General features: G+C 48.2%; 1 protein-coding gene across 13 annotated transcripts in view; it reads left to right on the top strand.

The window, feature by feature from the left end:
* The window catches only part of DIP2A (disco interacting protein 2 homolog A), a 116,508-nt gene that overhangs the window by 89,278 nt on the left and 7,200 nt on the right, over positions 1–20,030 (top strand). For 8 of the 13 annotated variants that reach the window (XM_063092323.1, XM_063092328.1, XM_063092332.1 and 5 more), the window contains 14 exons: positions 274–388; positions 4,496–4,697; positions 5,611–5,720; positions 5,803–5,883; positions 9,270–9,393; positions 11,112–11,233; positions 11,337–11,448; positions 12,679–12,788; positions 13,291–13,421; positions 13,956–14,124; positions 14,744–14,914; positions 16,175–16,204; positions 17,019–17,080; positions 17,972–18,029. In XM_063092323.1, coding sequence (XP_062948393.1) covers positions 274–388; positions 4,496–4,697; positions 5,611–5,720; positions 5,803–5,883; positions 9,270–9,393; positions 11,112–11,233; positions 11,337–11,448; positions 12,679–12,788; positions 13,291–13,421; positions 13,956–14,124; positions 14,744–14,914; positions 16,175–16,204; positions 17,019–17,080; positions 17,972–18,029 — 1,597 coding nt within the window. Of the gene's footprint in view, positions 1–273; positions 389–4,495; positions 4,698–5,610; positions 5,721–5,802; positions 5,884–6,350; positions 6,789–9,269; positions 9,394–11,111; positions 11,234–11,336; positions 11,449–12,678; positions 12,789–13,135; positions 13,267–13,290; positions 13,422–13,955; positions 14,125–14,743; positions 14,915–15,873; positions 16,136–16,174; positions 16,205–17,018; positions 17,081–17,971; positions 18,030–20,030 lie in introns of those variants that run through there. The other 5 variants (XM_063092327.1, XM_063092322.1, XM_063092333.1 and 2 more) reach the window with 5 other exon arrangements.

Raw genomic sequence — 20,030 nt, 5'->3', positions numbered from 1 at the left:
ATTAAGGAAATTTTTCTTTTAAAAACGTGTGCCTGGTTGTTCTCCTTTGCTCTGAAGTCCTCTCTGTTTTTGTTAACTGACACTTATTTCAGCCATACTTGGGGAGATTAGATGACTGGTTGTTTTATGAATTTGCAGCAAGCAGGCCATTTGTTGGACTGGGTTTTAAATGCCAGTCCATCCATGCCTTGCATTTCAGGGGGCCTCATGTTGCATGTGTCTTGTTTGGTATCCTCTTTCTGCGTGGTCATTTGTGCTGCTGTCCTGTCGCAGGATCGCCGTATTCTCTGTGACTGTGCTGCATGATGACCGCATTGTCCTTGTGGCTGAGCAGCGGCCTGATGCCTCAGAGGAGGACAGCTTCCAGTGGATGAGCCGCGTGCTGCAGGTGAGCGCCCTGGGGATAGGCACTCCCCACTCGCGGCCTGGTGTGGCTCCAGTGACTCTCATGGGCTTGTTGTGCAGTTGTACATACATGGGGTCCCCATTCCATTCTGCATGGAGTACTGTGTTCGCTCCACCCATCTGCTCTGTCTCCAGCTTGATTTTTTTTTTAATTAAATTTTTTAAATTGTAAATTGACCAATTATAGTTGTGTATATTCATGGGGTACAAAGTGATGTTATGGTTTGTGAATTCATGTGGAATGATTAACTCAAGCTAATTAACATACACATCACCTCAAATACTTACTGTTTTTTGTGATGAGAACATTTGAAATTTACTCTCAGTAGATGTTGAAATGTACAGGACCTTATTATCTACTGTATTCACCATGCTGTGCAATATATTCCAATGAAGAAACACTTATTCCTCCTGTCTGGTTGAGGCTTTGTTCCTTTCACCATCATCTCCTCCTCCCCCCGCCTCTGGTAACCACCCTTCTACTCTCTGCTTGTTTGAGTTTGGTTGTTTTAGATGCCACATGTAGGTGAGAACATGTGGTATTTGTCTTTCTGTGCCTGGCTTATTTCACTTAGCATAATTTTCTCTAGTTCCATCTATATTGTCACCAATGAGAGAATTTCTTTACTATTTTAAGGCTGAGTAGTATTCCATCATGTGTATGCACCATGTTTTCTTTATCCACTCATCTGCTAATGGACACTTCAGTTGCTTCCACAGCTTGGCTACTGTGCATTGTGCTGCAGTGAACGTGGGAATGCAGACGTCTCTTTGACAAACTCATTTCAGATTTTTTGGGTAAATACCCAGAACTGGGATTGCTGGGTCTCCAGCTTGGTTTTGGAAACACTTTTAACTTCTTATACCTGTGCTCAGGCCAGATGCCTGTAGCCCCTTCTTGACCCCTGGGTTGACTTATTGAGACCCTTACCTCACTGCTTCCAAGGATCCCCTCTACCTGCTGCTGCACATAGTGGGCGCTAAGTAAACGTGTGCTTCATAAGGACTCGTTGAACAGCATCTTGTAACTGTGTGATGCTATGCAAGGGTTAGTGTGTCATTGTTCTCTAAATAGCAGTACCATAAAGCTGTTATCAATTAGAATAATTTAAAATGAAAATATCACTTAGATTCTGAGTAGGCCAACACCCTAAGGTTGGACTGGTGAAAAAATGAGAAATTGTACGCAGCTGTACTGGTTCCTTTTGCAATATTTTATTATGAAAAATTTCAAACATACAGCAAAATTGAAAGAATTGTGTAGTGAATTCCTCATGACAGCGCTGGGTTCTGCAGTGGACAGCCCATGGTTGTGTGTGCTCCTCACATGTCTGCCTTTGTCCACCTTCAGCAGTGCTGTGTGCATACACACTGCTGGTGCCACTTCTCTAACTGCATTGAGAACTAGAGTTCAGCGTGCTCACTTTTGCAGAGAGTGGGACAAAATGTGCAAGCGGTAAAGTACACAAATCTCACATTCAGTGTTTTTAAAGTCAACTTTGTTGGATATAACTCACATGTAAAATGAGCCCTTTTAAGTGTACAGTTTGTACATGTAAAATGAGCCCTTTTAAGGGTTTTGGCAAATGAACGCATCCAGGCAACAATGACCACAAGTCGGATGCAGAATGTTCCCATCCTCCCAACAAGTTCTCCTCTGCCACTGCGGCCAGCTCCCAGCTCTGCCCCAGCTCCGAGAACCACGGATGTGCTTCGTGTGGCTGCAGACTCATTTTGTCTTTCATGGAGACTCTGTGTGAGTGGAATCACGCAGTTTGCACTCTTCCATCCGGCTGCTTTCCCTCAGTACAGTGCATTTTTGAGGTTCATCATGTTGTTGTGTGATCGGTGTTTCCTTTCTGTTGCTGAGAATGTCCCATTGTGCGGATCCATCAGGGTTGGCCTGTCTTTCCACATCTTGATGGACATTTGAGTTGTTTCTCACTTTTGGCTATTATGAATAAAGCTATTGTGGAAAACAGTGTAAAAATCTTTGGGTGAGTTTTAGTTCTGGCAGCTTTTCTTAGAGCATCTCTGGATCGGTTGTGTGAAGTTCAGCACAGCCCCACGGCCACCTGGAAAAGGAAGCTTGTGAGTGACAAAGGTAGTTAGATAGAAGGACCCTGTGCTTCAGAGTATTATTTTTCCACTAATATTTCACAATATTTATTTTTTAATAATATTTTAAGTGTTTTATTATGAAATATTTCAAATACATCAAACTCAAAGAGAATAGTGTAACAACCTCCATGTTCCCATCACTGTGCTTCCAGATGATCAATTCAGGTCCCATCTGTACCATCAAAAATTTATTGATATAACTAAATATCTAATTACAGTTCAAATTTCCCTGATTATCTAATGATTATTTAGTTTGTTAGTCTCAGGACCAAAATAAGGTCATAAATTATGATTGGTGGGGACAGGTCTTTAAGGCTTTTTTAACCTATCAACTCCTCTTCTGTCATGTCTTTCTTGCAATTTATTTATTGAAGGCAATATGTTGTTTGTGCAGTAGCATTTCTGCAGCCTGGCTTGTCATGGTTGCACCTTCATGCTGTCATTTAATGTGTTCCTGTGTCACCTTGTAGTTCCCATGCATTCTTGGTTACATCTAGAGGCTTGATCAGACTCACGGCCAGTTTTCCCGCAAAGCCTTCCTAGAGGATGGCATGTCGCTGTGGTGTCTCTTTGTGGTTTGGCATGCCTGTATCTGTTGATTCATTAGGACTTCACAGTGGTGAGACTTTAGCTCTGTCATTCTATCTTTGTCATTAACTGGAGCAGCTTTAGAAATTTCTTCTGCAAAGAGTGCCGTGTCCTTTTTAACTGCCTGGGTCCTGGAGAGCAGGTTTTGCAGGAAAAAAAGATGAAGGATGGATTCAGACTATTGAACCCTCCAGAAGTGACCCCTGAGTTTTGTTTGTTCTGTTATGAACTAGTGGATTTAAACATATTGGCTGTGTTTCAGTCTATGATATTTATTATTTTATTTTTCAGTGGTCGGTGGGAGGCTCTTCTGGTTAGTGCTTGAGTCCTTTTGACATACCGTGGGAGTCTTTGAGGCCACAGCAGAAATGGGAGCTCGGAGGCGGGGTGGGCGACACCTTTCCTATGTTAGACCTGCCACATCGGGGACCCCAGGGGCCCTACTGCCTTTCAGGGGAAATGATATTTGAGACCAACATCTGGGCACTTGATGTTACTGGTTTAGTCACTGTTTCTGGGTTTTTTCAGTGGGCAGAGTAGAAAATGATGTCTGTCTTTTTTTTCTAAGATCCCCTACATCATGGGTTTGTTTATGCTGTTAGTTCCAACTGAAATTCAAGACTGCAGGGTTTTTACTTAACTCATTGATCTCCTTTCTCCCACACTGAAAAATTGTGGCTGCTGATGACCCCAATAGAATTATTCATTTGAGGCCACTCTGCACACCTGAAAAGTCTCAAAGAATGGTCTCCACAGTACTCAAAAACATGAGATCTGAGAGCAGCTGAAGATGTTTTAGCAATTATTTCCCCCGTTGGGCATATCCCACTAGGGATGGACTGTCAGATTACTGCTTAAAGTCACTTTCGATAGACTCTGTAGGGCTATGCCACCAACCTGATTCTAGTTGGGTTTGGGTTCATTTATTTTATTTTACTTATAGTTGCTAGGGATTGCTTTTTAAAATTTTGTTTGTTGTATGTAGAATGTGCACATGGTTTCAAAGTCAAATCTGAAAAAAGCAAGGTGTGTTCAGAGATGTAAGCTTCTGTCCTGCTTGTCATGCCCTTCCCTGTAGGACATCACTTAGCCCTGCTTTTGTGGCTTGTTTGGCTTCATATCTCTAATGCAGGCATCACAGATTTACATGCATGTGCACACAGAGTGTGGTATGTGTGTGTCTGTCTCTCCTTTCTAAGTTAAATGGTAGAAAACTGCACACACTTCTCCTTGTCTTGTTTTCTCATTTAACAAAATGTCCTGGAGATGACTCTGTCTCTTGGACCTCTGGACTTTAATGTTTACGTCCAGCATGGTTTCTCCACCAGCTTCTCGCCAGCCTTGGGTTGTGGCGTTTGCTCAGGAGGCCCTTCCTTTCCAGGCTGTCGACAGCATTCACCAGGTGGGTGTGTATTGCCTGGCCCTGGTTCCTGCCAACACCCTGCCCAAGGCTCCTCTTGGAGGGATTCACATTTCTGAAACCAAACAGCGCTTTCTGGAGGGGATGCTGCACCCATGCAATGTGCTGATGTGCCCTCACACCTGTGTCACCAACCTTCCCAAACCTCGTCAGAAACAGCCAGGTGAGTTGTGCCTACCAGTACCTCCTGTCCAGTAGCTGCAGTCATGCTTGGGGGGCAGTCCCACTCAACTGTGCAGCAGTAACCACCCATGTCTTTGGGGCTGAGGTTCAGAGCCAGGGTGTGTGTGCACACGAGGTTGGTTACTTCCTCCTGCCTTCCTGCAACTGAGCCACGAATGAGAGAACTTTGCCACTTCACCCGTGCAGTGATTTCCACCTGCCTGTTAGGAACCAATTTTAATGATAAATTTAAGACAGTGTCTTAGCTTTGGACAGCTTGGAATAGAAATGATGACCAGGAGCAGACTTGGATCCCCAGGGTCTAAAGAACTTCTGCTGGCTGCCACCACGCCTTGAGGCGGGCAGCTGTGCCTGTCCCTGGGAGCTAGCTGCTTGCCACAACCCTGTGACCTGCCAAAGCACTGGGGTGATGGGAACTTGGAAGTTTCTCAACAAAAGATTAATTTCCCTTCCCTGATTTAACACATTTAAAAACTAATTTTAAAGTCTGGTTTAAATATATGCAGTTTTTCATTCCTTTGGTTACATAAATTTTTAGTACATGTTAACTTTTCTTTTGCTAATTACTGAGCACATAAAATTCACAAAGTAAAATGCATCAGGAAGCATAAAATACAGTAAAACAATAAAATATATTAAGAATTTGGCTGTGGCTGAGGCCAAATTATATCTCCCAAACTGTACAACATGTCATAAACTTCTCAGTATCGCATAGTTTATGTTTGAGAAATTCTCTTTGTCACTTAGCATATATGTTGTAGGTGGTTTTCTGAATATCTGTATCTTAGTAGGAGAGTTAAATGTGGAAGTCAAGTGTGTAATGGAAATAAAGTCACATGATGATTACATATTAGGAGCTATCAGCTTCTCATTCAGAATTCATCCATGTCTAGAGGTTGGACCAGCCTCAATGATTGTTGGGAACCTGGTTGCTGGGAAGAGAATTGCACAGGCCTCTGGGAGAGAGCTCGCCCACCTGGAGGACAGTGACCAGGCACGGAAGGTGACAAGCCCGTTCCTGGGAGGGTGGGCATCTAGGCTGCCGGGCGAGGCTGCCAGGGACTGAGCCGGCCCTCTCTTCGCAGTTCTTGTTCCTTGCTGACGTGCTGCAGTGGCGGGCCCACACTACCCCTGACCACCCACTGTTTCTGCTGCTGAACGCCAAGGTGAGGGCCGGGCTGCTGCCCTGCAAGGCCTGGAAACACCACATGGGCTGGTGGAACCCATTGCTCCTCTAGTTTGTAATTTCAGTATCCTCATTATTTTTATGTCCAGAGAATCGCATGCCTTTAGGCATTTGCTGCCCTTGCCTGGCGCAGTTCTCTCTGCCTGCGCTTTTCTTTGTAGGGCCTTTGTTTTTCCCACAACTCACACAGTAGTATTTCTATCAACTTTGTATTTAGCAGGAAAATTCTCATCAGCTCCAGTTTTTTATTAAGAACAGTGTACATGTAAATATTCCTAAGTTTGTGAGCTAAAAGGAAACATTTATTTTGTAAAAACTAGGCATTTAGACTCCCTACATTTGTTTACAGCTTTAGAATGACAATTGCTGCCATTGCCCTTATCCTGGGCTGATTCAGAGATAACACTCGTGTGTTTTGAATACAGTGGTTATCCCCCTTATTCACAGGGGATACGTTCCAAGACCCCCAGTGGACATCTGAAACCACGGACAGTACTGAACCCTACATATATGATGCATGAATTTCTTTTTTCTTCTTCACAATTTCATGGATGGAAGCTTCATTCTTACTACGGATCTTGGCAACCTCATCATATGATTTTTTTCTTTCCTTATTGTCGAGAACTTTCACTTTGTTGCTTAAAGGAAGCACTTTACAGCTTTTCTTTAGCATATCTGTGTCACCAGCATTGCTCCTCTTGTGCTTTGGGGCCATTGTGAAGGAAAATAAGTGTTACTTGAATGTAAGCACCATGATCCTGTGACAGCTGATCTGATACCCAAGACAGCAGACAGCGTCTACAGGGTGGGAAAGCGGTACAAAGGGATGATTCATGTCCCTAGTGGAGCAGTGGGGTGGTGGGAGATTTCATCACGCTACTCAGAATGGTATACAATATTAAACTTATGAATTATTTCTGGAATTTTCCATTTAATATATTCAGACCATGATTAACCAAGGGTAACTGAAACTGCAGATAAGGGAGGACCTACTGTACCTTTTAATGTGCATTGCATAGTGGTAGGAATGTTTAGGATGTAATCCTCACATCCAGGTCATGGGCAGGAATACAAAATATCTAAACATAAAAAGTTAAATAACATTAAAAATCCTGCATGACTCCTTGTCAAATGTATCATACAGGCTCTAAGAACACATGAACTTTGACACAGTGAAAGGAAGGTCACCGCAGTCTTAGGACATGCTGGTCGAGCTTTCGGTGCTGCTCATTAATTTAAAAATATTCACTGATGTCTACTGTGTTCACAGTGTTAAATAAGATAAAAAAGATCCCTGCTCCCAGGATGCTTAAAATAAGTCTTTCCTGCTACAAAACAAGTTGCATAGGAGAGATTTTGCCTTGTTCAGTGGTGTGTTGGCAGCATACTGAATGGTATTCAGTCAACATTTCTTTTATGATTGATTGATTTCTAAAGCATACAGTTTGGCAATGATTAACAGTTGACTGAGATACAATCAGCTTATGGTGACAACTTCAAGACCTCACCAATAGAGCGAGAGAGTGATGGAGATACTGAGGCGGGGCTCGAGGTAGAGGGCAGGAGCTGGCTCACGTGCAGCAGGGGCTCTGAGGCAATGACACCTGGTGGGCTTGGGTAGAGTGGTGGGAGCTGGTAGGCCAGGAAGAGGGCGGGGATGTGGAGGAGGCCAGGACACTGGGTTTTATCCCGAGGGTGCAGTGGGAAGCCCTGGGTGGGATGGAGCAGCCAGGGCATGACGTGGTTTATGATTACAGGAGATTTATCTGGGTTGTAAGAGGGTGAGTGTGGGAGCAGGGGGAAAAGGGGGGACGTGAACGTGGATGGTAGCTCAGAGAGGAGTAGAGCAGTGGCAGTGTGGACAAGCATGGCCTGTGGTCTGAGGCAGGACTTGCATAACCCAGAGTGTCCTGCATGTACATGAAAACTGGACTCTGGGCATCTGGCTGAGTGCTTTGTGTGTGGGGGGGATGATGTCACAAAGGGCAAGGGGGCCACAGTGGGGCTGAATAGAGATGCTCTCCAGGCCCAGGCACGATCATAGGCAGGTGATCGTGCTCCTTGGAACCATGAGGCCCAGACCATCTCTAGAGGAACAGCCAAACCCATTCTCCAGATTTGGGCTCAGAGACACTCCGAAGTTTTTGCATTCCTTTTGGTTTGTCAGCCTTCAGGTGTGATTGTCATTGGGCCAGAGGACAAGCTGGCCTTTGACCCAGGAGGAGCCTGTGGCAGTGCCGGGGGAGGGCGGGGGGACAGCCACAGCAGTGGGAGGCGGGGCAGCTGTGCAACAGGGCAGCTGCCAGGCCTTAGGGGACTCTGAGTCGTCTGAACCCTGTCCCTGTCTAGCTCTCAGGACCTGTCCTAATGGGGCCCTGACTCATGGGGACTTTCAAGGCTCTTGGAATTTGGACTCTCAGGATCTGCCCAGCCCTGATGTTTGCCTTTGTACCAGGGCACAACAGACAAATGTGTTCACGGTCTCTTTCTTCCGCTGTCTGCTTTCAGTAGAAGCTACCAATCAAGAATTGAGGAGTTTTGATGTTATGCTGCCTTTTCCTGGAGTTGTATGATTATGAGACTGAGTTGCCTTTTTATTTCTTAGTAAAGACTAGAAAAGCCATGAGGCCTGCCTGGCATGGGATCAGGGAAGATGGGTTCATGGAGCAGGTGGAGGTTAAGGTGTTTCTCTTTGCACTAAGTGGGTCACATGGCCTAGATGCCTGCCTTTTAGCAGAGATGAGGTGAAGAAATGAGCTGGTGGGGTTACAGGGGCACTTGCACAGTCACCTCTGAGAGAGTGGCTGTGGACAGACACAGGAGGCATAAGCATGCAGCATAATGTAGCTTAGGGATATTTGCTTATCGCCTAATTGCTTATTTATATGCATTTATACTCAGGATAATAGTTGCTTCTGGGGAAAGGGGTGCGTAATGGGGGGTGGATGGCAGGAGGCTTCAAACACGATGATTTATTTAAAAGGGGGAGTAGAGACAATATGGAAAAATATTAGATAAAGAGAACCTGGGTGTTTATTATTCTTTATAATGTTGTTAAATTTGAAATTTGAATATTTTATTAAAAAGGCCAAAAAGATTTTCTTTAATTGTGTGTCTCTGGCTCTGTCCTGGATAAGTGCAGCACCCGTACCCCAGCTCTCCATGGGGCTGCTCGTGAGATGCTCACATGCTGCCACTCCACTGCCGATGAGAGAAGTCACGCTACTGGAAAAGACACGTGGTGTTTGTCTGGGACTAGCATGTTGCTGTGGTTCCTCATGACGGGGCACAGTGTGCAGCCCCATGCAGGCCATGTGTCTGTCTGCACATGAAGGCACACTGACCACGAGATGATCACTCTCCTAGGGCACAGTCACTAGTACTGCAACCTGTGTCCAGCTGCACAAAAGGGCTGAAAGGGTGGCTGCGGCTCTGACAGAGAAGGGAAGACTGAGTGTTGGGGACCATGTGGCTCTGGTTTATCCCCCAGGTAAGTGTACCAGCCACCGGAGATGTTCCCCCTCCAATCCCCTACAACATTAGCCCCTCCCTCAGCTGAGATTCCTGCTGGAACCCACCCCTACCCTGCACAGAGGTCAATGGGAGCCTCTGTGGCTGGCTCCTGATTCCTGCACCTGTGGCCTCTAGAGCCTGATGGCTTCCTTACCAGGTGTGGCACATGCTCCAGGCTCTCAATACCTGGAATCAGCCATTTCTCCATGAGCCCCGGGTCTGATAATTCCAGAAATATCAAAATCTGAGCACTTGGGAAACTCATTGCTAGTGGGCTGGTGGTGGTTCTTTGGCATTTTCAGTGAGCAGAGCTAGGAATTATAAATCAATATAATTCATCTCTCTTAGACATGCAGTAGCTCATGAGTCCTAGTGTTACATACTGTTACATTCAAATTCAGGATGTAGGATTCTTTTTTTTTTTTTTGACTGGTAAGGGGATTGCAACCCTCGGCTTGGTGTGGTCTGCACCATGCTCAGCCAGTGAGCGCACTGGCCATCCGTATATAGGATCTGAACCTGTGGCCTCAGCACTAACAGCACCACACTCACCCAAGTGAGCCATGGGGCCGGCCCAGGATGTAGGATTCTTACTACACCTCTCCTACAATGTATCTGTATCTCCTTTTTCCACACTGAGAATCCTGGTTCTTTAGGACAGAGGAGGTGAAGGATGGGAACATTCATGACCACTCATCTGCCTCATCCCACCCCCACGCACATCTCAACAGCAGGGGCCTGCTGCGACACCCGTGTGATCTTGAAAACCGGCTTAGGATTTTTGCACCTGCTCACTCCATCCCCTCTTTCTCTGCTAGCTGTGTTCTATCTGTATTACCAGAGGGATGGCATTTCATACTCCAGCCTCTCCTTTTCTATCCTCATTTGGTTTTAGTAAGTAACTAGTATCTAATGCTCACCATCACTTCATATGTCCATGTCCCTCTCCTCATGCTGATTTTTTGAAGCTCATTCTCAAATTGGTGCCTCAGGAAGAATCCTGGGAACTATTCCCTGAGTTCCTGCTTGTTGACAATAGTTTGTCTGTGTACCTTATAATTGAAAGTCTTTTTTGCTTGATGAAAAATCCTTGATTTGCATTTTTTTTCCTTGGGCATCTTGAATATGTCACTCCATTTCTCCTGGCATGAAGGAAGCATTACTGTCAACAAGTCTGGTGATAATCTAATTTTCCTTTTCTGGTGCGCTGGTTGCTTTTCTGCCTAGATGCCCAAAGGATTTTTTCCTTTTCCTTTAAAGCTCAGTGTGTTACAGTCCTGATGTTAGTTGTTATGGGTCAGCAATCTCATGCACAGGTATCTTTAAACATGTAGCTTTGAATCTTTTTTTTTAATTTCAAGAAAATTTTCGTGACTCATAGTTTTTCTATGCATTCTCTTCCCTTGCGTTTTCTCTGAGCACGTCCCTCCTGCCTTCCGTGGGTTAGGTCCTCAATGTCTGTCTGCGTGGTTGTCGTGTACTCTTGTTCTCCTGCCCGTGGAGGAGCCGGGCCTGGGCTCGCGGGAGCCCGTGTCTGGAGGCTACGCGGGGGCCGAGCTGGAGCCCATGCACCCCCGGGTCCTGTCCACGCTGGCAGTAGTGGGTTTGGGGGCGGTAGAGGCTCTGTCACAGGGAAACCGCATTGGCGCGCTCTCGCCCCTGCGCACAACCACGTGTCTCCACGTATCCCCGCAGGGGTGGACCTCATCGCCGCCTTCTACGGCTGCCTGTACTGCGGCTGCGTGCCCGTCACCGTGCGGCCTCCGCACCCGCAGAACCTCGGCACCACGCTGCCCACCGTCAAGATGATCGTGGAGGTGCTCGCTGGCGGGCCGGGCCCGGGCAGTGCGGGGTACGGGGAGGCGGGGCAGCCTCGGGCACCGGGCGGGTGGCTGACTCTGCCCCGTCCCGTGCGCACAGGTGAGCAAGTCCGCGTGCGTCCTCACCACGCAGACCATTGCGCGGCTGCTCAAGTCCAGGGAGGCGGCCGCCGCCGTGGACGTCAGGACCTGGCCCACCGTTCTGGATACAGGCACGTGTCCCCTGTGCTGGGCTTTGGGTCCTTCTGGTAGAGCCTGCGCAGAATGGAGTAGAACACGGGCACTTCTCGTGTCATGTACGGCAGTGTCTCCAAGGCTCTAGTGGGGACCGAGGATCATGTTTGGGGCCAGCGCTCCCCTATCTTACTCGGTCCCCTGGCCCTGGCGCTCTGTGTAGTACGACCCCAGCCTTTGCTACTCTGTCCTGCTGGCACAGCAGGTTGGCAGCTGTCTGCAGCATTCTGCTGATCTCTCAGGGATGAAGTTGCCACCCCTTCCCCTGCCCCCAGTATCCCAGTACCCATCACTGGTGAATGCTGTCATGCCCCATGAAGTGCTTGTGGGCCAGTGCAAAGGGCTGAAACCACCCCCACTGCCTTGACAATTGGGTCAGCTCCGTCAAACCTCTCTCAGCCTAGGGCACCCCAACCGAGCAGCACCCCGTGCTCTGAGTGCTGGCCAATAAGCAGACCAGAGTCCTTCCTTCCCCATCGCACCACAGGGGCATCTGTCCTTCCACTCTGCCATGCCACCTATGAGTGGGGGTCAGAAACAGTGTTGTCTGTGGCCACCTGTGATGGGCACGGGCAGCTGGTGGCAGGACAGTTGGCATGGGGCCAAGGGGGCAGGCTCAGGGCAGGCTTGGGCAGACTGGCTGGAGCCTCCTGGACTCTTCTCTGAGGTGGGTGGTGCCTGCTTTCACTCAACCTGTGTCCAGTCTACATGGGGTCAGTGGTTGTGTCTCCCTCACCGGGTTGCAGGAACTTGAAGAAGTACCTAGAACCCAGGAGCTATCCATGGCTGCTTTGGCTTTTGTGGTTGTGATTTTGGCTCCATCTTGGCTCTGCCACAGGCTCTGGACTTTGGCAAGTCCTCGATCCTATAACCTTCCTCACTTGTAAATGTAGTGACTTCCCGTGTGGCTGTTATGACCTGTCCCTGCCCTTCTGTGCCCCACCTCACCCCACCATTCCTGTCACTACACACTCAGCACAGTTTTGGTGGGTGTGCACTGGGTAATGTTTCCTTGAAGATTAAAATAAGCTTTCCCGTGAACACACACAGCCTGCTTTCTCACAGCCCGACTTCTGTCTGAGCTCGCCTTTTGCAGGATGCCCAAGTCAAACTTGTGTCTCTTCCCTCATCTGTGAAAGCTTGAAGCTTCTACCTTGTGCACAACACATGCAGGAACACTAACATCGCTGATGTCTCCTGTTTAACAGATGACATACCGAAAAAGAAGGTGGCTGGTATTTTCCGACCCCCCTCCCCAGATGTGCTTGCCTACTTGGACTTCAGCGTGTCAACCACAGGGATATTAGCGGGAGTGAAGGTAGGTCCTCTGGGCACAGCCCCTGGAACACAGAGGGAGTGGACAGAAAGGACATCAGGTGCAGGTTTAGGCAGGTACTTCTCATCCAAATCAGAAAGCAACCGTATTGTTTCTTAAAGTTTGTGTTAACGCCAGTTTACCCCAAAATAGATTAACCTGAGAGTAATGCGTATTTTGATGTTTTATGGTACTGTCTACATGTTCTGATTTATTACTGGCCTGCAGGAGCGCATGGCTTTAATGAGTCTGTTTCCTTACTAGTAGCTAAGAGCTCAATTAACATTCTTTACTGTCCTGAAATTTTGTTTCAGAGATTTTTAGTGTGCTATTTCCTGGGTATTATTTAGGTTGCATGGGGATTTGAGCCAACCATCTTTAAAGGCAGTAAATGTGACATTTGATAGTTTGGAGCTACGTTCCAGCAGCCGTGGACAGGAGATGTTGCCGTTCACCCTCTCTCCTCCTTCACATCACTGAACAGACCTTTTATTTTATCCTTAAGATGTCACATGCAGCCACAAGTGCCTTGTGCCGCTCCATAAAGCTGCAGTGTGAGTTGTACCCCTCACGGCAGATTGCCATCTGCCTGGACCCCTACTGCGGCCTTGGCTTCGCCCTGTGGTGTCTGTGCAGGTGAGTGTACAGGTGCTGCCTGCTGTCCGCCCACCCGCTGTTGGGTGTGGAATTGCTCCTGTAGTTCTTTGGAACTTTAACATTCTAAGATGCCTTTTTTGAGTTCCCAAGAAGCTGAATGGTTTCTTTGGGATGTGGTGGGTTGGAGTCTGGGTCTGAAACTGAGTAAAAGAGTAAAATCATTTTTTATTAAATACAAGCACTAGCCATTATTAATAATTGGGAAGAATCTGCTTGATTCTTTCAAATATGAGAAAGTGTCACTAGTCCACCTCTAGCAGAGTGCCTCCATGGCGGTACTCCCTGGGTACCTTGAAGTTTGGAGCAGAGGCCAGGACCCTGTGCCTGTCGTTGCCCCATCTCTACCCTGCAGCCTGTTTCTACTGGAACTCCCACTCAATGTTAAAACACAAATGTTCCCTGTCCTGGCTAAAAAGAAGTGTCCTTGGGAAAGGAAAGAGCAGGTGCTGGGTGCACTGGGTTCGCCAGGTGGGACCTGGAACCTTCCCAGCCCTGAGGCCCTGGCTCCCACAGTGTCTACTCAGGACACCAATCGGTGCTGGTGCCGCCACTGGAGCTGGAGAGCAACGTGTCCCTGTGGCTTTCAGCCGTCAGCCAGTACAAGGCCCGTGTTACCTTCTGCTCATACTCGGTGATGGAGATGTGCACCAAGGGCCTGGGTGCGCAGACAGGCGTCCTCAGGGTGAGTTCTTGGATGGGGCTCCCAGACCCCTGGGAAGCTTAAAATAACAAAGCAAAAAAAGATTCCTGAGACCCCTACCCACAGTTTGTGGAAACAGAGAAAATTCTTTCCCTGCACTGAGCCACTGTGTACACACCCCTGCTCCTGAGCTTTGAGCCCCTGCTGCATGAGCTCCAAGTGCATCTAATGACATCCCTCCCTCCAGCCACTGCACACTTAGTGGGGCAGGGATTGGGAGTTTGTTGTGTGTTGGGGGTAGGGTGTAGAGGCGATGGGTCAGGGACAGAGGCAGAGTATGGCGCTAGCTCTGAGCACTCCAGAGGCTCCCTGAGGGCCTGGGGCCAGCTCAAGATTGCTGTGTAGAGGCCTGGCTGTGTAGGAGGGCAGGTATGGGATGCGGATCAGATCAGATGGGTACCTTCAAGTGCTTCCGTACTTAAGAGTTCATGGAACCAAGACAGAGGCCAAGGAGACAGGAGGTTTGCGTTCAACTTTGACTTTGTGCACTCAGATCTAGGGCCAAATCACACGTGGTTCCCACCTGGAAACTTCTTAAGGCAGTGTTCAGGGCTCTGGGACCTAACTATGCTGTGGGCTTGACTCCCTGGTCTTCCTGCAGATGAAGGGAGTTAACCTGTCGTGTGTGCGCACATGCATGGTAGTCGCCGAGGAGCGGCCCAGGATCACGCTGACGCAGTCCTTCTCCAAGCTGTTCAAGGACCTGGGCCTGCCTGCGCGTGCTGTGAGCACCACGTTTGGGTGCAGGGTCAATGTGGCCATCTGCCTCCAGGTAAGGCTGCAGACCATAGGGTTGTGGAAGCTTCCTGCTAGTGTAGCTGGAGACCAAGTTTCCCGGTCCATAATGTGTAGTTTTGTATCTGCCTATTCTCTTTCTCCTTCTGTGAGCCTCTGATGTTTCTACAAACGATATCCACCTAGCATTTTAGCTTTGTGAGCTATGAGGGTTTTATTTTAAAAGATAAAGGATTTTTAACCAATGAACAAAGGCTTATTTGGGAAAAATCACAAATTGTTTTTGAACAGTGACTATTACCTGTAAGAATCTCTAAATTGAATGTAATACAAAGCTAATTTTTAAAAACAGGATCAATTTTATCATTTTAAGACATCTGGTACTTTTAAATGGAGACATATGAATAAGTATGATACTTTGTATTGTTTATCTTTCATGATCATGGTATCTCCCCTGCCAGGTAAGTATTATTGTTTATCTTTCAAACCATGAGGCGTTTTACTTATTAAAAGAAAACAGAAAGTTTCAGAGTTAAGCAGCTCACTGCAGGGCTGTTTACTGTTCTCCAGATGGCCACAACTGTTTTCCAGATTTTGTACTGTATCTCAATTTTACTTCTTCCTAAGAATATCTTAAAACCAAATAGCCTATTAGATGGCCTGCATATCAAATGCCTTGTTCACCCACATAGTGTCAGAATAGCTGAGAGGAAAAGGCCTCTGCCTGTGCCAGAACAGATCCTAGGTATGGGGCTGCTCCTCAGTTTCCAAAGCCCTTGCTTGGCCTTGTGCCTTGTCCTCACATGGTTAGCATGTGCGGGGCAGGCCTTGACTGCAGAGACCACGTTTGTCACAACAGCCTCATCCTCTTTTCCTGGCATTTCTGCTTATGACCACTCAACCATGAGAAGACCCTTGACTGCTCTGAGCCTCAGACCCTTGTTGTGTTGCAGGGGACTGGGTCGGGTTCTTTCTTATTTTCCCTTCCTGTTGCAGAATGTGTGACTTGGCATGGGGTGTTGGCACATATGTTGTGAGTGAAGAGCCTACTGTCTGCTCTGCATCTGAAAGCCTGTGCCTTTCTTCAGATATTGGAAGCTGTCTGTTCAGTTTGTCGGCTGCCACATGTGATTGCAAAAATCTTAGTGGGATACTCAATGTTTGCGCTCTAAGATACAGCGATGCCTTTTGCTCTCTCTTATCATGTGTTTCTCATGTGGCCTGTGGCCTTCCGTTTGTGTCTCCTGTGGCTGTCTCCTCACTGTCTCACTCTGCGGGCCTCCTTGGCCTCTGTCAGCCCAACAGGCTGGGAAAGCTGGCTGAGCAGGTATGACCTTGACTTTGACCTTGTTGCTGCCTCTGTGCTCCCCACCCCCACCCCACAAGTTCATGTGACCTTCTTGTGAATTCTGGACAAATAAGTGTTTCTTTTGTTGTCTTACTTTGTTCACAGTGGATATTATTTGATATATTATAAAAGATTCCTTGTAACCAAATTTAAAAGTAGACCTGTTTTCAAAAAAGTTTAACATTCCTAGTATTGCCAAGGGGAGGGAGGACTGTGCTGACTCTCTGTGCAGAAGTCTCGGTTTAGTCCCAGGGCAGACATAGGTTATGTGTCTGGGACCATTGGGGAGTGAAGCAGATGCTCATTTAACCTGATGCTCCGTATCTAATGAAGAGGTATATAGTGTCCTTCAGTCAGGTCAGTGTCAAAGACCTGAGAGAGGTGAGGACTATCATCCATCCGATCTGAGTGAGTGTTGGCTGTGCTCAGTCGCCAGTAGAATTAGGTCAGATGGTGAAAGGCCAGATGTCCCGAACCATAATGGTGATGTCATCACAGCAAGAGACCAGTGGGAATAGAATGTTGTCAGAAGTGAGATGTAAAATTGTGTGATTTGACATTTTCATTCATTGTTGGTGAACGTTCTACTCAACATCATCAAGCCATGTGGATGTTTGGATGTAAAGCATCAGCCCTGCCCCAAGGACCCTGAGCCCCTGGGTGCAGTCTGCAGGGAGCAGAGCTGCTGGGGTGTCTCCGAAGGCCCGGGAGGAGTTTTTGTGCAGCTGTGCCTGTGAAGACTAGGTGAGTGTGAGGGCCCCAAACAGAAGTTCCTCTGCTGTTCTCTTTCCAGGGCACGGCTGGCCCAGACCCTACAACTGTCTACGTGGACATGCGGGCACTGCGCCATGACAGGTAATGTCCCTGGCCTGCACACCCTTGTCCTTCCCCATAGCAAAGAGCCCCAGGCTGGGTCTGCACTGACTGTGCTCCTCCAGCGCATCCAGACGTTAGACAACTGGCACCAAGGCACCTGGATGTTAGTGGAGGGCTGACTGAGTCAGGGGCCATTTGCATCAAGCGAGGGAGCAGATCTGTGGGCTCTGCTCAGACATGTTCCATGGAGGGAGTGTGTATTTGTCTCTCTGCTCCCCTGTGTCCTCAGGGATGCAGCACATGTCCCTTTATCCATCATTCACACAACCAAGAAGGGTGATAAGAGGGACTAAACATTGGATATCTCCTTTTTATGGGGAGGTGTGGAAGACAAATAAACCAACTAATGGTAAGAGCCTTTTTTACTGGTGCCATTTTAATATCTGACTTGGTTTTTACATCAGTGAGTGTGTGCCTTCTGGTCTGTGTTCAAATGTGTATTCAGGGTCTCTCTCAGCTTTGTAGCTCAGATCCCAATTCCAGATTCTCAAATGTGGTCATGCTGCAGCTTGATGTAAACAGTAGGTGCAGCTTACTGGGTGCCAGGGGCCTGCCGGAGCCAGGGTGGGGGGACCCAAAAGACACATAGAACAAGCTCCTGCCCTGAGCCCACAGAGCATGGAGAGAGTGTACATGGCACCTGCGCTGCAGGACCCTCAGCATTGTCAGGGGTTCTCTGTAGCAGACGAAGTCATTGCCCAAGATGGTCACAGGCAGGTTTGTTACTGAAAGGCTAACATCCCAGCTGTTGTTGATAGGCTGACCCTCAGAGTGGTAATTAATTTCTAATAACCTCATAACTTACCTTTTTGGAAATTACTATCTGTGTAGTAAACTTTAGTCTGAAATGTTTTCCTTGTTAATTTTTAGGGTACGTTTGGTAGAACGGGGTTCTCCGCACAGTCTGCCATTGATGGAGTCTGGAAAGGTAGTAGAAGCTGAGACTTATGCATTCTGCAATGTGTCTGAGTTCTTTCTGTCTCAAACATCACTCTATGAAGGTGCTGGGGGCTGCTGTTCTCTAATGAGCACAGGTCGACTTCTGGTCAGGGTGGGCTGGGCTGCTGCAGAAGCCTCTGCTCTGCCTTTACTGCAGACACGTAGAAGTTTTAGATATCTGAGCTTAAAACCAAGAAAGGGGAACTTCAGATGCAGAAGCAGAAGGAACTTGCACTGGTAGATGTGAGGCCTCTGGGGTCAGGGCCTTGAAGCTAGGGGCCTGGACCACCCAGACATCTAGAGTCAAGAGGGTACCACTGGCCTTGGATTGGGGATGTGAAAAACTTGTGCCCTGGTTCAGAATGATGGCAAGGAAGAGACCCCCCCACTCCTTGGCCTCAGGCAGGAGGTGGAGTCCTGGACCCCATGTGGGAACTGGGGGTTGGGGGTCGCATGGGACTGCCTGAAAATGCCCAGGTAGAAGCTATGAGCTGCTATGAGGGGTCAGCAGATGTAGACACAGGAGAACTAGCATCCTTGGAACCAGGGAAGGTTCAGAGGAAGGAGAGAAAACCACAAGGCCCAATTAGGTAGTAGTGGTGAAAAAGTAGGGCAGGCTTGGTGTGAATGGCAGATGCCACATGCCCAGCATGGCCAGGGGCCTAAGGGTTGTGCATGGCAGCTGCTGTGCATCCATGGGGGCACTTGGGAGGCCTCTTCTCTGCACCTTTACAACTCCAGAGGCTAGAAATGGAGTTTGGCCACTCTGACTCTGCTCATTCACTGCCATGGCCGTAGCTCCCTTCAGGGAGGCAGGGAGGTGCCCAAAGAGGGACAGAGCCAAGCCATGTTATGATCAGCATGTGGATTCCTACAGGGCAGTGGGGTCAGATCTGGGGCAGGAGGCACAGCTGGTGCAAAGGTCCTGGGGTGGAAGCCAAAGGGAGGAAGGGGCAGCAGAAAGAATGAATGAGAGAGAGAATGAATGAATGAACTCACACGCAGGTGCAAGGTCTTGAAAAATTCATCTCCCATGTCCCCTTTTAAAAGTTACTCTAAGAAGTAGACAGCTGAGAATAGAATCAGGTGGGTTTGATAGGACAACATGTCTGAGGGAGGACCCGTGGCTGCCAGGTTTCCGCCCTGTCTTTTTCTGAGCACAGAGAGGAGGGCACTTTGCTAAGCTGCCACTCACACTCCACACTCAGTTCTGTGTTGTCTTTCTGTAAACTTTGCGTGCTTTCCCTGCACCATCAGCCCTCAGTGTGGTTCTTCATGCCCATTCCTGTCATGCCAGGGCAGCTGCCCTGCAGTCCTTTCACTCACCTCCTCTTGTTGGACTCTTTTTACCTCTCCTGTTTTGCTCTTACTGTAACTTGGGCCTGATGGATTTGTGTTCTGGAAAGAGAGCTCTGGTTTCAGGGTTCAGGTGGGCCACACAAGAAGAGGGTGGAGGTTCCAACAGTGTTCAGGTGAGCAGGGTAGTCCCAGCAGGGCAGGACATCGAGGGGCCTGGTGCTAACTGTGGGGAAACCGAGGACACTGAACAAGTGTGCTGGCCCTATGCAGCCAGATGGTCTGACCTGGGCCCAGTGACGGGCCTCTGGGCTGGGTGTGGGAGGCTGGATGATAGGGTGGCGAGTGTGGAGTCAGCACAGTTGGCGCTCAGCAGGCAGATTGATTCCAAGCCACAGGGGCAGGAAGAGCTTCCTCACAAGCAGGCTCGCGGTCAAGAACCAGGCACTTGATGGATCTAGCAGACACACGCCTTCTGCAGGGCTGGGGCACAGCAGTGCTGGGCACCCCGTGACCTGGTGTCCTGGAGGGGGTGTGTTGTCTTCATCTGGCCAGCAGTGTTTTCAGCCTTAGTGAAAGGCCCCAAGGTAGAGCAGGATGCTTCCTCGACCCCTCTGCCTGCTCCTGACGTCCACAGATAGGGTCCACTCTTAGGATCTGGGGTCATTTTGCTAAGATTCACAACTTATTTCTA

Source organism: Cynocephalus volans, chromosome 1 (assembly GCF_027409185.1).
Source record: "Cynocephalus volans isolate mCynVol1 chromosome 1, mCynVol1.pri, whole genome shotgun sequence".
In the NCBI taxonomy this organism is placed as follows: Eukaryota; Metazoa; Chordata; class Mammalia; order Dermoptera; family Cynocephalidae; genus Cynocephalus; species Cynocephalus volans.
Note: the sequence above shows the minus strand (reverse complement) of the source record. Positions and strands in the feature narration are given on the sequence as shown.